Genomic DNA, 18,532 nt, shown 5'->3' on the forward strand with positions numbered 1-18,532 from the left:
TTCAATATGTCCAATGTTTATTCTTGTTCCCCCCTTCCTTCCTTGTCTTGCAGCTGAGTTCGTGAGAAGATGTTCTCGTGGTAGCTGGTGGCGCTCAGGTAACAGTCTGTATTACCCAACGCTGTCCGGTAAATGTTGCATGTGTTTAACGTGTTGTTTTCTCTCTCTTTGCAGGTGCGGCACATGAAGATGTGGAGAGTTTCCAAACAAACTTCAGGCATCTCTAAACAAGTAGTTCTAGCCTGCCAAATATGTTCGCACATTTCAAAACAAGTCCAAACAAAGTTGGATCAACAAATAAATCTGGATTTCAAAGTCGGACAACTAGGTCCTGTGGAGCATGCTCACCAAATTCCAAATATTACAAAGAGAGTCGCAAACTCCAATCAAAGACAAATTCCCCCATTACTGTGTCTGGCAATCACTCCTCATCGAAATAAAGATGCAAACAGCATCAGCTAGCACAGCTGCATACATTGTGGTGTTCAAAACCTTTGCCGTAGACAATCTCGGTCAACAAGTGGATCAGAACAGCTGCTGCAACAAACCTTCTTCTACTTGGCAGTCAGAATCCTTCTCTGTTCCAGTCATCACCCACGATTGTCTCTGTGAAGGCCCTACGTTGGGTGCCATTCTGTGAAACCAGAAATATTGTGCACTGTGATATCTCTATGTAAACAACAGCAAGAGTGGCAGAATCACAAAGACACAGGAAGTCAGTTAGTTTCAAAGCAAAATTACATCTTTATTATATGCATGACAGCAGTCGCTAATCTCAATAAGCAGCACTCTAGCAATGAGTGCTTTTATTAACCCCAGCCCTTCCGGCCTCTCTCCTCTAGCAACGCTCTCAGACTAGCTGAGCCTAACCTACTGCATCTCTAGCAATGCTCTCTCTCTAGTATTAGCAAATAGCAAAACCCTACTAGCTCTCAGCATTTCTCTGTTCCCACTCAGCTCTCTCTAACCCTGCTGATGAGACAGTTCCCTTCCCTCTAGCTCTCTCTTCCAGCAGCTCTCCAACACTCCTACTTCCTTCTACTGCTCCTGCCATCTGCATCTACCGTCTACCGTCTGAACTCTCCCTCGACTCCATCTACTCAACAGAAACCCCACAGTTATACATTAGCATTGTGGTGCTGTGACGCACTCTCATTACATATGTGCACAGTAAGCATTTCATAGAAAACAGCATGTCTACCTATGCACACTTCTATACTTTGTGCGTGCAGAGATTTGTTATGGCATGGACTGTACCAGTCACAGTGACATGTCTCTCTAAATTATTCTAGGAACAGCAAGCTATCGCTAACATCCTCGTATTGAGACATTGAGGCAGCAGTCTCGTTTGCAGTAACTAAACAAGCATTCTCCCACAGCCAGAAAGGCTGTCTCTAATGTAGCCGATTGTCTGCCAAGACTCAGTTGTTATCAAAACAATTACACACTGTGTGTTCGGTTGCAAAAACAATTCTCTGCACTCAGCTACAAGCTGAATTCATAGATGGATCGACACAAAGAGCAGAGCACATTCTCTAGTGCCTAAAATCACGCTACAATGTGCTATAAAATGACAAGTCCATAATATTTCATGGCGAATATAGATCCATAATAGCTCGGATCAAACTGCATTGCTAAACCGGATTTATACTAAATGAATGCAAAATGAATGCATGGCTATTAACTTAATGGATTAATCTCATGATAACCATCATACAAAAAATGCAGTTACACAAATCGGAATAACAGTGGCTGGCAAGTGGCAGCTAGTCTGTGAGACAGCGCGCTGCAGCGGCCAGCCCCAGCCCACAGCATGCCTACTTCTGCTCAAACAGAGAAAATCGGGACAACCCGCTTCCCGCATAGCCACTCGGCAAACTGCGGGACAGAGTCCCCAATTACAGGACAATCCCTCAAATTACGGGACAGTTGGCATACATGCTAACATTCCTTGGCACCTGGGAGGGAGATTTCTTCAGAGAAATCGGGAGAGAACAATTTCCCCATAGGAATGCATTGGGGAAAGTACAATTTTAGGCGAGAGAATGTGAAAAAGAACAGTATTTTTCCCTGAAAAATTGGGAGTCTCCCACCTAAATCGGGAGGGTTGGCATGTATGAGTTGGCCACCCTACATATAAGTGGTGATGTCAACATAACAGCCCTGACTGTGATTTGGGAAATGGGTAGTGCTTGGCGAGCTCATTCTGTTTTTGGCTTGTGAGAGAGAAAAAGCATCCAGGCCTCTTTTCTTGAGCCTTTGAACTAAACTTGCTATGCCAATTAATTAGTAGTATGGCGTACCAATGATTTATATTACACTCCCACCTCTGGCTTTGCCAGTCTCTTTGGCGGTGTGTGAAGATGCATGTTAGTGTTCTCAAGTTCTAAATTTGATCCAGACACCCAGCCAGTGAACATCCGGTGGGTAACATCCCGCCTTAGTTGTCAGTTGTTTTGTGGTGAGGCCCAGCACACCAAGCATTCACACATAGAGCACGTGTTACTCTTGTTGTACCCGCTGGATAATCTACGCTGAAGGACAGGGGAAGACTGAGGGCCCGATTCTCATCTTGGCGCAGTGAGCGTGCTAAATAGCACAACTCACTGCGCCATTTCTTGACGCCCAGGCACCACTGCTATTCTCATGTGGGCCACGACAGTGCTTTCGCTGTAATCCGCCTGTTTCTAATGGAAACAGGCGGACTGCAGAATCTCGGCAGCATTTTTTCGTTAAATTATTTAACAAGGGAATCGTTATTTAACGAAAATGCTGCCGATACACCAAAGTGAGCAGCTTCAACATTGCAGGATGTTGAAGCTGCTTACTTTGGTGTATAGGAAAGTGTTCATATACACCCGTGCGGTGTACATGAACACTTTCATTTACACCAAAGCCAGCAGCTTCAATGTTGCAGAATGTAACATTGAAGCTGCTCGCATTGGTTTGAATAAAAGTGTTCCTAGACAACCGTGCGGTGTATATGAACACTTTAATTTACACCAAAGCGAGCAGCTTCAACGTTGCAAGATGCAACGTTGAAGCTGCTAGGTTTGGTGTAAAGGAAAGTGTTCATATACACCCGTATGTTGTATATGAACACTTTCATGTACATCAAAGCAAGCAGCTTCAACATTGCAGCAACGTTGAAGTTGCTTGCTTTGGTGTACATGAAAGTGTCCATATACAACACGGGTGTATATGGACACTTCCATTTACACCAAACAAGGCTTCTTGTGGCACTCCTCCAGTTTAACGGCACCAAAAGGGTACTGTATGTGTGCGCTAGTTTAGCGCACATATTAAACTGGAAGAGTGCCACAAGAATAGGCTTCCAAAAATCCAGTTTACAAATGTAGTTGCTAGGTTGGTTTCCAACCCATCCTAGCAACCGCCACATGTATTCTGAAAGTGGCACGACTTCGAAAGAATGCGCCACCTTCAGAATAGGTCTTACCGAAAAGTTTGTTAACCCTTTTAACGTCCTTTTCGGTACTGAACACCTTGATGAGAATCGGGCAAAAGAATGCGCCACTTTCAGAATAGGTCTTAATTAACACCTTGATGAGAATCGGGGCCTGAGTTCTTTATTCCCAGGCAGTTTCTCACAGAGAAGGAGTCAGGACATCCGAATTTGCTTCCATAAATAACAGTGCCCTTACAGATAACACTGTATTAGGTGCATTATATCAGCCATCCTATTTCACATACCCCAAAAAAATCGAACACGTTCAAAACGTATTGTAGCAAGAAAAAAACAACTCCATTCCGAAATGGCCGCCGCGCTCACACATGAATGACGGTCTCCATGTAAGCAAACACTTCACAATAGAAGTCTTTCTTCCATGTTTATTAATGTTCCACTTCGCTCGCCGTCGGTTCACGTAGGCCTCGAAGCCGAGGTCTCCATTTTCTCTGCAGAGTTGCGAGCGGTGTGTGTCGCCTAGTACCGGGTTTGGCTCGAGTCCCTTCCAAGATGTCCGCTCAGGCTCAGATGCGGGCGTTGTTAGACCAGCTTATGGGCACTTCTAGAGACGGTGAGTATCGGTACAAGGAAACGAAATATTCGGTTTGGTTTACACACAAACCTGCGCTGGTTCAAGTGGTAGTGTAGTGGCGCGGGAACTGGAAGCATAGAGCGAGGCCTTCACAGTTTACCTCGGAAAATAGAAGGGAGTTTGAGAACGACTGGTGTTACTGTATGCGAGGCTTATTCGGAAATGCTTCCATGGAACGTAGGGTGGAGCGGGGAAGCGATGGAAAGTGTGTTCTTCAAAATCCTGAACAGTGTGTTTGGAGAGGCTGGTACATACGTACACCATGCTTGTGTAATGTACCATGAGGTATGGTTGCCTGTAGGATGACTGATCTTGTGCTGCTCTATCGGCAACAATTGAGCGAGCAACATTATCCGTTCTGTATCACCGTTTGGGTCAACCTACTTGGTGTGTTCCGCCAAAAGCGCCCACTTGTTTCTAAGCTTGAGCTCAGAATAGACAGCGTGTAATGTTTTGATGCAGTTTGTTTCCCCCTCATCGGTTATACTGGCACCGGGTTTTCGAAATGATTGGACCGGGTTGCCCTCTCTACTTACATGCGTGGTGCATACCTTTGTGGTGTTGTTTTTAATCGTTACGCTCTGTCGCTTCCCAATTGTGGACTCCCGCAATGATTGACACAGAGCACCAAAGTGGTGGTATTGGGACCAAGCCCAACCAGCAATGACCAGAGATTGCAGTATCCTGCCTCGTGAAGAGTTGGGCCATGGAGGCCGTTTTAATGAAAGGCATAGTATTCCAAAAGTGGGTTTTAGTTTGTAGCTGAAGCAATGAGGGTTTTAGTTTGTAGCTGAAGCAATGAGGAGAGTTTTCATTTCTGATGGACCTGGATGGTGGTGTTGCAAGTTTGTGCTGAGTACCACAAATTAGCATCCTACATGATTATCTCTGTGGGAGTGCAGAGCAGGTTTTTAGAGACTGGTCTTTGGTCTCTGGTGGGCATGTTGACCACTCTGCTGGCTGCTGGGTACCAATATCAAGGGCATTTTTATTAACATGGTGCTTTTGGATTATGCATGGGATTCGCTTGGGTTTTCGTTTTAAGGTTTTTAAATCTCTGATCGGTAAATCTCACTTCAGTTTCATTCCTTCGCTGTTAAGCTGCACTAATTCTCTGATTTAGTCAATCTTCATGTCCTTGAACACTTTAATTGTTGAATTCAATCAGCTTCATGGTCTTGTGATCTACATTCAGAATATTGATCATATTTCAGCTTTCTATGTTTTTTTGACTCAGTGGGATTAAAACATTAATGAAAGGGGAGAATGCAGAATACATTTTTTTCTTATTTTTCCTTATTGAAATTAACTGATTTAACTATGCCATCTTCAAATTGTAACAACATTACACTTAATGTCCTATCTAGTCAGAAATGGTTGCATTAATTTGGCAATGAAATAAAGAACATGCTATGCAAAATTCATGATACAGAACTCACAGTTCATGAGAGTTAAAGCCCCAAGAACGCCACATACAAACCATAAAAAACATGACTTTGTTATATATATATATATGTGTGTGTGTGTGTTCCGGGTAAGATTTTGAGGTGGGGGTATTTTACTCCCTTTTTTTTAAACTTTAAGCGTAAATGTTTTTTTAAGAGTAAAAATGACTTTTACCCTTTGCAAGAGAGTAAAATGTATGTGACATCCAGCCGACGCATGCACACACTGTATGGAAATCATTACCGTACGGCAGCGTTCTGCATTGTGATAGAATACACCTTTTATTATTTCTCTAAGGTCTGGCCATTTCATCTCTTCTGTATATATTTAAATGTTGAAATCACAAAAACCTAACCAATTACATAGTAAAGCAAACTTGTATTGTGTGTTTTGAGGTTCGATAGCAGAATTGTCATTTGATTAATGAGTCCTCATTTTCTGGAGCTATTACTGGTATGCCAATGTTATGATACAACAGTGCAGAGAGGCAATGACTCCATGCTAAATTCTACATCTAATCTAATGGTCAAATATTTATATAGCACTTTTGGCCAAGTGATTTTATCACCAAATCAAAGTCTGTACTCCTTTATCAACCTCGAAAGGATGAAAGGCTGAGTTGAATTTGCCGGGATTCGAGTCTGCAACCTAAAGATCACGCACAGATTGCAGCAATGAGTGCTCCACCGGCTGAGCTATTTTATTGGCTAACATCCTTCAGAGGTCGGTTAACTGAGTATCGACTGAGGTATAATAATCACAGTACCAAGATGTTGGAAGAACCATTTATGAAGCCCTACATTAATACCTATCTGGATTACCATGGGGACATGTTTTGCTGAGTTTCTATTTCAATTACAAATGTAACTTTCATTTGATTTTGAACAGCGCTTGCACTTCCTGGAGAGTCAGGTTTTGGATGTTTTTAATTGTAGTCTTGGAGATTTGAGAGGCTAGAACACCTGTGATTGGTGTAATGACAATCACTTACCCTTGAGCAAAGACTCTGCTGCCACTGACCATTTATAGTAATGTAACCCATTGACTGCAAGGTGGAATGGATGTAATCTAGACTGTGCATAGTCATCATTTTACACACTTTTAATTATTTTCTAAATTAAACTATCAGTGTAAAAATGATCTGCCTCTGCATGATTATGCACACAGCACCAGAACTCGCAATTGTGCAATATTGGTTTGCTTTCACTGGAAAAAAAAGCATAATTTGTTACAGAATATTAATTATAATTGTAACTTAGTTTTCCATCTTATTAATTATACAATCCGAAAATTCTAGGAAATTATGCAGTGCTTCTAAAGCTGAATGGAAAGAAACCATTCCTTTTATCACAGTGCATTTTCTTTTTTTGAAAGGCTTCAGAGAAATGCATCCCGTTTCAGATGTGGCTTGCAATAACCTGACCTTTGCACTGCCCTTTGCTCTAAACCTGTGTGCAAATGTACCCAGGAAAATAATAAAGGTGTCGTGGACCCAGGAAAATAATAAAGCTGTCGTGTTTGCAAGATTTTCATGCGTAAAAAGACCTGGTACCCACCTTATCTGGAGGCCTGTATATGGTCACCCCCCACCCCGTCATGAGCAATTTCAACTCTAGAAAATGTGTTCCATGGTTGGAATAAGAATGCGTTTGTCTGCTTTGTTCTGTAGAGTTGTAGTTACATAGACGTATAGCAGTGCAGCATACATTCTGCAGGTGAACTGTATTGTTCCGTTCATGTGTAAGGAAAAACAGTTTGGCGCTATAACATGCAAAGGACACTGTGATCCCAGCAATGCCATTTTTGGACCACAGTATGTTATGTTTCTGTTAACACCCAATTGAGCTTGGTGTTGGTTATTCTGCTGGTGAGTTTGGACACCCTACAGTTGCACATCTGTGAAAATGAATATGCATATGTTAAAACCAAAGGTGCCCTTAAGTTGGTACTGTGTAGGCATGAAGGATGGTAAGCTATCCTTTGGTGGGAGTGTTCCAAATTAAGAGAGAAACAATGTGGTTCATGGTGGGTTGATATCCATACCAAGCTTTTTTTTTTTTTGCAAAGCTTTCTCCTTTGACTCCTGGGCACAGCGTGTCCTATTTCATTGTGTACCTAAAAACATGTATGGGGAGGGGCTGTGAGTGCCCCCCTTATGTTTTGAGATTCCTTGCCTGCAGTGGATGCTGTAAATTCTTGCAAGCAAAAGCATAGATTCTTGTTTCAAACGGCAGAGGCGTTTCCGCGTGTCAGTGGCGCCTCCATTTTGAAACACCTTATTTGTATTGCGAACGTCACGGCCGTGATGACATCACGTGCCAGTGACGTTGGTGTTTATAATTGTTTTTTGGTTCCAAATTGCAATTTTCTGCATTCAGTACACGGTATTGTGAGTTTTGCAGATGATGCTATTCTCTTTTGTTGTAATGTTATATCCCCCCTTATAATCATTAAGATGCTTGTTTGGCAATGTTGATTTGACCTCACTGGGTCCTATAGTCAATTACACATGGTGATGCATCTGTATAGCAATTTCCTATATGGCATATCTATTTCATCTGGTGGTTATATTATTCCTCACATGTACGTTATCTGCCTTTTTGTTTCACGGTAGAGGCGTTGGAATGCAGGTTTTTTTTATGAGGAACATGGACGGTTAGCAAAATACATAGTGTGTTTGGTGGGATTTTATTTCTGTCTGAGCTCTCTGGTCGTAGGAACTGGGACATGACAGCTGATGGGGTAAATGCATCACAATAAGTGGCACAGTACAATGTCTTTTGAAACGTTTTAATGTGTATGTGAGGATCAATGCCTCAATAGCACTGTATGGGATGAGAAACACTATTACTAGATGGAATATCATATTATTTTGACTTGACATCAAGGACAGATGGAGGTTCTTTCTGTACCAAGTGTGGTCAACTAATACAGCCACCTTTTTACTTTGAAATATTATAAACGTGTGGTTTAAGTTGAGAAGCTGGACATCCCAGCGTGCATTTAAGAGGTTTCCATTAGTACAGGGACGCATCCCCTGAGATTTTTGGAAGAACCCACTGCATGCAAGGACCGACGCCTCTACCATGAGACAAAAGGCATCGGATAACGTAATGTGAGGAATAACATACCCACTAGATGAAATGGTATCCCCATGTAGGAAGTTGCTATACGAATGTATCACCTCATGTGTAATTGCTATTAGTAGCCAATGCAATTGGTTCTTACTATGACCCAGTGTGGTCAATCAAAAAAGCCAAACAAACGTCTTATAAGGGGGGAGGAAATGGAACATTACACGGGTAGGATAGCTCAGTGGCAACACTCTCGTCTTGGAAGCAAGACGCAGACCAACACAGGTCTGAATCCCAGGTCCGTGCTTAGAAACCTCTTCGGTATTAAGTGCGTTATAAATAACCAATTATACAATACAGCATGTTAGAGTTTAATAGTATCATCTGCAAAACTCACAATATTGTGTACTGAACACAGTAAATTGCAATTTAGAACGAACATCACCACGGCTGTGATGTTAGAAATAAAAATGGAGTTTCAAAATGCCGGCAGCTACTGACAGGCGGAACGCTGCTGCCAGTTTGCCATTTGAAACTATCTTTCCATTTGTTGGTAAGAATTTATAGCGTCCACTGTAGCCTATTACATAAATAAGACAAACATTAACATTGCCAAGTGTTTCAAAGTGCTCGGGGAGGGCAGACGCTTGCAACCCTTGAATTTCTGAGGTGACAACTGTCTCCATCGGTAGATTAAGTGGATGATACATTTGACAGTTTAGATACAGCAAATGGGCCTAACAGCGATTGTTTTTTTCAAGTGCACATGGGTGAAGACAAGGGAGAAGGTACAGAACGATCTACAGGGTTTGCTGCATACAGATTGTGCAGGAAGGGCGTGGGAGCGGCAGGGTGATCAAGTGCCCCAAGCCGGTAGAGACTGAAGTGCAGAGAGAAACTCTCAGGGATTTATTACAAGTGCATTGAGGGGCCCTGAGAAAAGTGCAAAAAGGAGTGGCCTGGGACCGGTGCGCCAGGCGCCCAGTCAGTAAGCTGTGTGGCAAGGAGGGAGCGACGGAAGGGCAGAGAGCTAGGTTAGCAGGGTAGGGTGAGGAAGAGGAAGTTCTTGAGTTTCTGGGAATTTAAGACTATCTGGCTCAAGACGTAGGGTGGCAGGGAATCTGTTTCAGAGGTAGGCACCTGCCGAGGAAGCATCTCCCACCAAATCTCTGCTTGAAGAACCGCATCACTCGCAGAAAGTTGGAGGTAGATGACTGTAGTGCTCGAGAAGGCAGCGTTGAAGCCTTTGCAGGATCGACTTCCTCTTCGGCGAGGAGTTTAGACCACTGGCATTTAGAGTGGTGAACTTTAGTTTTAGGTGCGGGGGTTGGCCCTCTAGGTCCTCTTGCCCCTCTTGCCGCGGGGCGGGGGGGTTTGTTTGATTGGGGGGTACAGTCGGCCATAATCGTGGGGGGGCAAGTTGCTTCGGGTTCTGCTGAGGTTTTTTTAAACAATCTGCAACGGGGGGCCAGAACCGTGGCCAAGGGGCCAGACTTTAACTTATCAGTCTCCCACCACCCAGGCTGTCATCAGCCGAAATGGTTGGGGTCACGCCCCAGTGGTAAAGCTGTGGCATCCACCCTGGGGGATGGTATGGACCGAGTGGGGTCCGCAGCAGGCTTGAGAAAGCTGGGTTCTAGTGTTGTGTGCTGCAAGGCTTCTGTAGCTTTTCGTTTAGGTTTGCGGTTTCTCTGCACTCTTGTCCAGGGAGCGCACCTAGGCTTAGGGGAGGCTACGTTCGTTTTGGGAGTCATTCGGCCTGAAGAGGAGGATCCTGTGCCCCCCTTTTTCCCCCTTGGAGCCAGGGCGCAGGATAGATGCTGCATCCCTGAGGTGGCTAATGGTTTGCTGGGTGCCATTGTGTGTGAATTGTAGAGCCGCGGGGAATAGCCATCGGTAACGGATCTTTCGATCTCGAAGGAAGGTCGTGAGAGGGCGCAACACTCTGCGCTTCTGCAGTGTCAAGGAAGAGAGATCCTGAAAGATTTGGCGAGGGGAGCCCAGGAATGATGGCTCATCACAGGTGCGTCCTATCGCTGATATAGCCTCTTTGGTGGTGTAGAAATGGACTCTTGTGATAACATCTGGGGTGAGTCCAAGCCCCGGCGAGGGCGCAGTCTATGGGAGTGATCGAGTAACAGCTGAGTGTCATCTAAGTTCGGTAGCAGCGCCTGGAAAAAGTTGCCCACGTACTCTGGTAGCTTCTTGTCTGAGATAGAGGAGGGAACCCCCTCACACCCCGTATGCGCAGATTGTTGCAGTGGGCGTGGTTTTCCAAATCCTCCTGCTTGTACTCGATCTCCGTCCTGTCCATCAGGGTCTGAATTGTGCGTTGAACTTCTAAGGAATTGGAGCATTCTTGTGCTAAGACTCCCCCCTCCCCCCCCCCCCCAAATCCTGTGCTCGATGTCGCTGACTCTTTGATCTGCGTGTTCAAGTTCAGCAATTAGTTCTGACATACAGGACCTAAACTGTCTTGATGTCGGACATGAAAACTTGGATGTCGTCTTTAGTTGCAAGGGTCCCCTTCTCATCTGACTATTTTTGAGGAGTGAGTTTTACCGGGGTCAACTTTCTTCCCCTTATCTGTTGCCAGGAACATGGTGGAAATGTCTACTGATTTAGGGGGCTTCAGAGATTTAGCCATGGCTTTGGAGCGGGAGGTGGTCCCCAGCAAAAGTAGTTTGAGGGTACCCCTGTTAGGTGAGGGGGTACAAAGTCGTAGGGGGCCCTAGGGTGCTTGAGGGGGTTACACAGCCTTGTTTTAATGGAGGCAGGGGGGGGTAAGGTGGGCTGGGGCGCCCCATGAAGAGTGCAGGTGGGACAGGTCGGTTGGTACCTCTTCTATGGTGGGGAGGTGAGTAGCACACAGGAGGGGGGGGTAAACGGAGCTTGGAGCACCCAAACTTGTGGCTGCTGCAGAGGCTCTACTCACCAGGTGCCGGGTGTCCCCAGAGGGAGACGTGCAGGACAGAAGTTTCCGATCCGTTGGCGACTGAGGTTGGGCAGGGGCGCCCCAGGAAGTCCAGAGGAGTTGTTTCTGCCGGGCTGCTGCAGATTCCGGGGACCCGTAGTCCGAGGAGGGAGCTACTTGGGCTCTGGGGGGAGAGGAAAGGGAATCCAGCTTGGTCATCTCTGGTGGATCAGGTCTCCCCTCCCAATGGGGAAGGTCCATTGGGGTCACGGTTGGGGCCGCAGCATAGGTGATTGGGGGGGGGGGTGGCTCAGGCGATGAAAAGGCCCACTTCCAGGAAGAAGAGTGGACCTCTGGTAGCTTGTTCCTTGAGTGGGGGGGCTACAGCTGCATGCCTGGTGGTGAGGCTCTGTGGGGGGGGGTGCAAGAGGAGGCGCCGCGGCGGCTGAGTTAGGGCCCACTATAGGGCTGAGAGCACTATGCACTGCCCCTGGAGGCTGGCGGGCGTGGCAACAAGGCGCAGCCACCGCTGAGGACTCGCCCCTCGGGGGTCACACCCCGCAGACTGCGGGTTCGGCTCCCCGAAGGAAAAAGGTAGATGGGGGGGGGGGGGGCAGCGCGGCTGGAGGCGTCTGGATGGGAGGCCTCATCAGGAAGATGCCTCCAGGCAGCTGGGTCCAGGTCGGGCTCCCCACCGGAGACAGAGCTAGGACGCGCACACAATACGGGTGCTGCATGGAGGTGGAGCGCAGTCGGGCACTGCGGGGAACCCAGTAGGAGGCCGGCCGGCAGGCAGCCCTGAAGGTGACCATGCAGGCATCCGATCGGGACGGGGCCGCCATTTTCAGACCGCACGGCAGCTGCAGTCGGGGGATCTCCTCGCCACGTTCTCTGGTTCCATTAATGGCCCAAAATGCGGCCGGAGACGCACTGCGCTGTCTGCCACCAGGACCAAGAGTGCAGGTAAGTAGAGCGTTGCGGGAACATGTTTAATTTAGTAAATGCTGCGGTCCCCATGCAGAGGCCATCAAAGGAGCAGCCACATTGCTGGCACTCCAGGCCACGCCCCAGTGTATAACGTTTTTGATCTACTCTTGAAGTGGAGAGTAGTTCTTTTTTGAATACTCGGCTAATCTATTGCGAACATAGACTGCCTCATGCCTTGTGTTAAAGGCAGTATACATCAAGAGGGTACGAAAATTGCATTTAAAGGCTACTAGCCAATCGCACTTACCCTCGTATCTTATGGATAGTACACCATTTTTTCTCACTAATGGTAAATGCAAATTGTGAGTTGTGGCAACCGTTCTAAGAATTCCCATTGGCTGCACTCGTGGAACAGAAGGACAATCTCTCTTCAAAGTGTTTTTTCCAGTTTTACAAGGGCACTCAGCTAAGTAAATTAAATGCAACTTGTGCAAATCATTAACCTATGTGATCGGGCTGTCATGTAAGTTGCATGTGTGAACTCTGCCAATTGAATTCACACGTAATTTAAAACTTGCTATTTGTACATGTCTAAAGAAAATACTGGTTACTGTTTTTATCTGTTGTAGAAAAAGAAATGCTACAAAGTCGCGATTAAATGTAATGATTCAGCTAGGTTTCCATTAAGACAATTGCAATGTGCATTTCTGTATGTTCCGTTAGATTCAGATCCGTGTACCATTAACTAGCTTTACCATGTTTATGTGACTTGGTTTATTGAATGACAATGGACGCGGATCCTTCGTGTACATCTTTATCTTTTTCTATACACTTGTCTTTACTTGATTGTGGTGTTTTTTCTTTTGTATTCTTAGATTTAGTATGGATTGTTTGACTAGATGGACCCAGGGGGTATGTGGTTAGGGGATTCAGGCGTCTGATTGGGCTCCCCCCAATCCTTTACTTGGGTGAAAATGGCTGAATAAAGAGAGCCATTATGTTAAATTGAACAGATAGCAAAACTGCTTAGTATGGCCTTCTGGAAAAGAAGGCATTGCCTCCTATGGTTATCTTTAAGCTTCCCCGAAGCTTAATGAATGACCTAAGCAACTGCTGAAGTTTTTATACTGCGTTGTAAACACACATTTGTTGTTCCAGGGGCAGGTAACTACTTAAATCGCTTTTTTAAAATCCTTCTCCCTAATGATTGTGTTGCTTTTGTAAAGGTGAATCACCACAGGCAATTTGCGGTATGCATGGCTTCATACAAATGTTTTTATCCACACATTACTCTCGTGCTACTAGAATTGGGTAACATGCACTGTCTATTGTGATCCTTGTAATGCTGTATTAACATTAGTAACTGACTTTCAGGTGACGAGACCAGACAAAGAGTGAAATATTCAGATGAGCGTGTCTGCAAAAGTCATCTTTTGGATTGCTGCCCTCATGATATTCTGGCCGGAACAGTAAGTGTATAATTGAATGTAGAAATATTTTTCAGCAGTGGTTTTCAAAAGGGTGAAATCGGGATGCACCATGAAGACATTGAGCTAGCCAGAGATTGTTTTGGTGGAACACTGGATGTGGGGGACTTTGAAGTGGCTTTTATGGCAGTGATATAAATTTGCAGAGATTATTGTATTTTTGTGCTGTTGACCTTTGCACTGCCTTTGACCCAGTCCCTGCTTTAAAAACTGAGACTTTGTGTTGGATTGTGGGATTCATCACACTCCTCTTACTATACAGGTAGAATTGAGCTCTGGTGAGGTGGGTCATATGAGGGGAGACCACAGCACCCATTAAAAGGAGTGCGACAATGTTTCTGGCTCCAACCTTTTTTTTACTTTACAACATTGGAATGTTGGATAAAGTAATGGACACTCTGATGCGCTCACACGCTTATGTACAGGTGCATTATAAATGCCACATCATATCAGATCGCAGGCAAATGATACCCTGCTCTTGTTTGGTGAAGATGCAATACTTGTATCCTTAACACTGAGCAGCCTGAAGCGGCTTAACCTGTTCCAGGAATTTTCTATCAAACATTGGTTGCTCGTCAATGTTGGCACGAACAAATGGTGTTTACAAGGTAACGAAAAAACCTATCCTGCACTTTAGTTTTGGGCCATGACCCCAATCGAGCAAGTATTTTTTTGGGTGTAACATTTTCTGATGTATGCAAATGTGATCAGCAATTTAATAGAGTGGGGGCCGCTCAAGGTTTTGTGGCACAATCGTAACATTTTCATATGCATTTGGGGATGGAGCCATGAGCCCAAATTTGGAAGCCTATAAAATCCATAGCTCCCTTTTAAGGGGGCTGAAATCTGCGGCTACATTAACTGTAACAATTAGATTAACTGAAAATGGTTTCATTATGGCAAATCTTGGGATTAAGAATAGCATGTTGACAATTTTGATACATGAGGAACTGGCCTGCCTTACCTGAATCAAATTGTGGTGCTTAAACCAGTACTTTACTGAATAAGGCTGTCTAGCTCCCTTAGCCTTTAGAGGCACAGTCAGGGGCATCACATTGACCTATGGTAAAACTGTCAAGGCGGACTACGCCATAAATTCTGCAGGAGCTACATGTTGTAATATCCGGTTCAAATACTAAATTGGGAGAATAAATTGACCAGAGGATATGAATCATACCTGGATAATTATGAAGCTTTTGCACTCTCAAATGGAATTTGCAATTCTGCCGCTGGCACATAAAACGAGCAAGTGGGATGCCGTTGAGCAAATGAGTGTCTTGGTTGGATCAGAATTGAAACTGAGCAGCATTCCAATGTTGAGGCAAATGTATTTGTAGCAACATTTTTTTACCAGGTCATGGCTGAAATCGAACTGCATTATTGAAAGTTATGATATTGACTAACATTTATTAATGACTGGGTTTTTATGAATATTGGGATTTTAAACATGAAATGTAGCTAATTTTGTGTGATTCGTTACATTTTTGTCACCTTGTCCATTTGCTCAGCAGAAATCAAGTATTCACTATTCCTATGGAATGCTGAATCAGATTTGAGGTGATTACCAATTCAAGCAATCACGCTATGTTGAGAATTGATGCAGTCACACTGTGAGAATACAATACACTACACTTCACGGCTTGGTATTCGGTAACCCTCCTTTTTGTATAGGTCTCTACTGCACAAGTTGGTAGTGTGACTGAGCAGCCTCAAGAGGGGTAAATGTGAGCTGTAGAGCTGTAGCAATGAAATTCGTAAATGCATGTAACCAAGTAACTTGCACTCAAATTATTTATTTAATATCAGTTTTTTAAAAAAGGATTCTTTAAAACGGCAATTTGTGTAACAATGCAAATATACTTCAAGTTAGTGGATAATCTATGGATATGCTTCTTAAACAATTCCTACACCCTGAGGTGACTTCCATCACAAGGACAGTAATGGCATTTATATATCGCACTAGTTATACTTTGCAGATTCCGAGGTTGCAGAAAGGAAAGGTTTAAGAAATGAAAAAGGCTTACAGGTTCTCAGTACATGTAAGGACAAATAAATCTTCCAATTAAATCTAGACCAGCCTTTCCCAGCAGTAACGGTATAAACAGAGTTGCCACCTATGAGTGACAAACCATATCAGTCAATGGGCTAGAAGAGTCTGCAGGGAGCCAGGAGAGCCGAAGTCAATTTTAAACAGTCTATGCAGCTGAGGCACTTATTAGATAGTCTTGCACAAAGTTTGTAGAAAAATCACTTGTAGGGTCATAAGCTGTTAGCCTATGAAAAGAGTTGGCATCCACTCTAAAAGTAAGCCATTGCAATTCCCAACTGAGAAAAGCACAGCTAAAAGACAATGAGCTAAGTACCCCAAGTCTAAACAGTACATCTGGTTTGAAGAAGTGGTCCAGCTGGATTCTGTCCTGTTGCAGCAATACAGACCCCGGGTTCCTGAGCCTCAGTCGTGGGGACAAGAGGGAGGATGTCTAGAGGGCTCCTGTGGCGGTACTTTGGGGGTCTGCAACTACGGGCTCTTTTCGGTTCAGCAGCACTTTGCGGTTTCAGCGCTTAGAAACGGAATTGCGAATCTTGATGCTGGTTGGGCTTCCTTCACTACTTGGGTCCTGCACTCTGGTGAGGGGACTCCAGCTCTGGTCGTCCTGCTTCTGGAAGGTACTTGGGAGCCTCGTGGAGCTTCTAGCCGGATTCAAGACATTGCACTCGACTATTTCTCTACCACTTGCACACACTTCTTTAGGCAGCAAAACAGCCAGTTGGGGAAGATGGTCCAGTGGAGTTCGTCTCGGGGTTAGCTGGTCCGACTAACCCAAGGGAAGAAGTCGTCCCTTCCAGAGCTTATCTGTCTTATTTCAGCACAGCAGCAGGGCTTCAACGAGCAATTCAAAGGTCCAGGAGGATGCAGCATCCTTTGTTCAGTTTCTTCGGGTGGTTCATCCCAGTGGTCGACTCTGCTTCTAGTCCCAAAACCCTCGCCTTTTTTAAGCAGGTTTCTCCCATTCATGCACAGCCTAGGCTGTCAATAACACAGCAGGGTGGCTGTCCTGAAAGTGCAGCCAGCCAATCTGGACTGGTTGCATTCAGGCATTTCTATAGACAAGGGACAGTTTCGGGAACCTCCCTCACACCCTGCCCTTCCAGACAAACTGGAGGCAGAGGCGGGCTTCAGGGCTGAAGCACGCCAAAGGCAAAACGGACAAAGGGCTCAACTCTGGCAAAAAGTCAGGGGGGGGTGATGCATTTTGACAAAATGGTCACCCATGTGTGCTATGCTGCAGCTGATGGTTCAGCCTGCGGTATAAATGCAAAATGGTAGGAAAATTAAACCATTGCCACCAGCCAAGTAGGGAGGGTAATTTTTATTTAACATTTTGTAGAGCATGACAAACCCGTGGGTATCTGTGCGCTGGAGAGTGTGTAATACACGGGGTGTATGATACAGCTGGGTCAGTGCAGCACCAAAAAAGCGAGTCGGCCCATTAGGAACCAGCATCAACCCAACCCACAGGGTTACAACTCTAACAGAATCGGAAGTACCTGAATCAGGACACAAACCCCACTAACACAACCCTCAATCTTCTGCATACTTAAGCCACACAACCATCTCTCTCCCAGCAATCCGCACGCACTTTACCACACCGCATCAACAACGCAAACCTCACCTGCAGCACTCTCTCACCCGATCCGATGCTAGCACCAAGCCCAGCACTCAGTGTATACAGAGCTGAAGCTGCCCACAGCACATCACTTGTCCTGCTCTCCTCCTTCAACTAACCCTGCCCGTCCTTCCTGTTTACAGATCTGCCAGAGTGGTTGGGGACCAATTCCGTTGGTGACGGTGCGCTATTTAAGTACCTATAAAACATTACACGAGTTACCACAGGCAACAATAGACATAGGCTTGATGTATATTACACATATTTAAAGGTGCATTGAAACAGATGGTAAAAATAGATATAGTAATCAATATCTGCATCTACAGTCTTATTCACATAAGTAATTTACAGATGTAGCACGTGTATTTACAACAGCAGTAGAATTTATATATTGATGATACTAACATTCTGGCAATGTGCGAGGAGTACTCTCACTGAAGGAGGGCTACAAATTGCATGTAAAGAACCAGGCCTTATGTTTTCTACTAAATGAGGCGTGGGAACAGTCGGTTCTGATGTCTAGAGGTGGGGCGTTCCAGCCTTTGGCTGCCACAACTGGGAAGCTGCATTCCCCCAGCCATGGTTCTTTTGAATTTGGGAACAGTAAGAAGGAAGGCTGAGGTGGAACGTATAGTCTTAATGGTTTGGGCTGGAGTGAGAAGGTTAGTGAGATGTTTGGAGCTATGTTATTGAGGTATTTGTGGGTGATTGCCATGGTTTTGAATTTGACCCGGTCCTGAACTGGTAGCCATCGCACTTGTGTCTGATTTCAGAAATCTGTTTGCTTCTTGGTATGTTTAGTGCTGCTTGTAAGGTGTTGTGTTGAGTGACCTGTGGTTTTTTTGATACTGCTTGTCGCTGTGCCAGGTAGGAAGATGTTACAATAGTCTCGTTTCGACAGAATGAGGGCCCTTGCTATGGTTAGGCAACTGTTCGCTGATGAGTAGGGTCTACAAGC

At 45.0% G+C, this 18,532-nt stretch overlaps 1 protein-coding gene across 2 annotated transcripts in view; it reads left to right on the plus strand.

The window, feature by feature from the left end:
• The first annotated feature begins 3,856 nt into the window (after positions 1-3,856).
• LUC7L (LUC7 like) overlaps positions 3,857-18,532 on the plus strand; it is a 261,763-nt gene continuing 247,087 nt past the window's right edge. Inside the window, exons 1-2 of one of the 2 annotated variants that reach the window (XM_069647860.1) lie at positions 3,857-4,037; positions 13,794-13,888. In XM_069647860.1, coding sequence (XP_069503961.1) covers positions 3,977-4,037; positions 13,794-13,888 — 156 coding nt within the window. In that variant the 5' untranslated portion in view covers positions 3,857-3,976. The remainder of the gene's footprint in view (positions 4,038-13,793; positions 13,889-18,532) is intronic. The other variant, XM_069647861.1, reaches the window with a different exon arrangement.

This window comes from Ambystoma mexicanum, chromosome 2q (genome assembly GCF_040938575.1).
Source record: "Ambystoma mexicanum isolate Mex_15411 chromosome 2q, UKY_AmexF1_1, whole genome shotgun sequence".
Lineage (NCBI taxonomy): Eukaryota > Metazoa > Chordata > Amphibia > Caudata > Ambystomatidae > Ambystoma > Ambystoma mexicanum.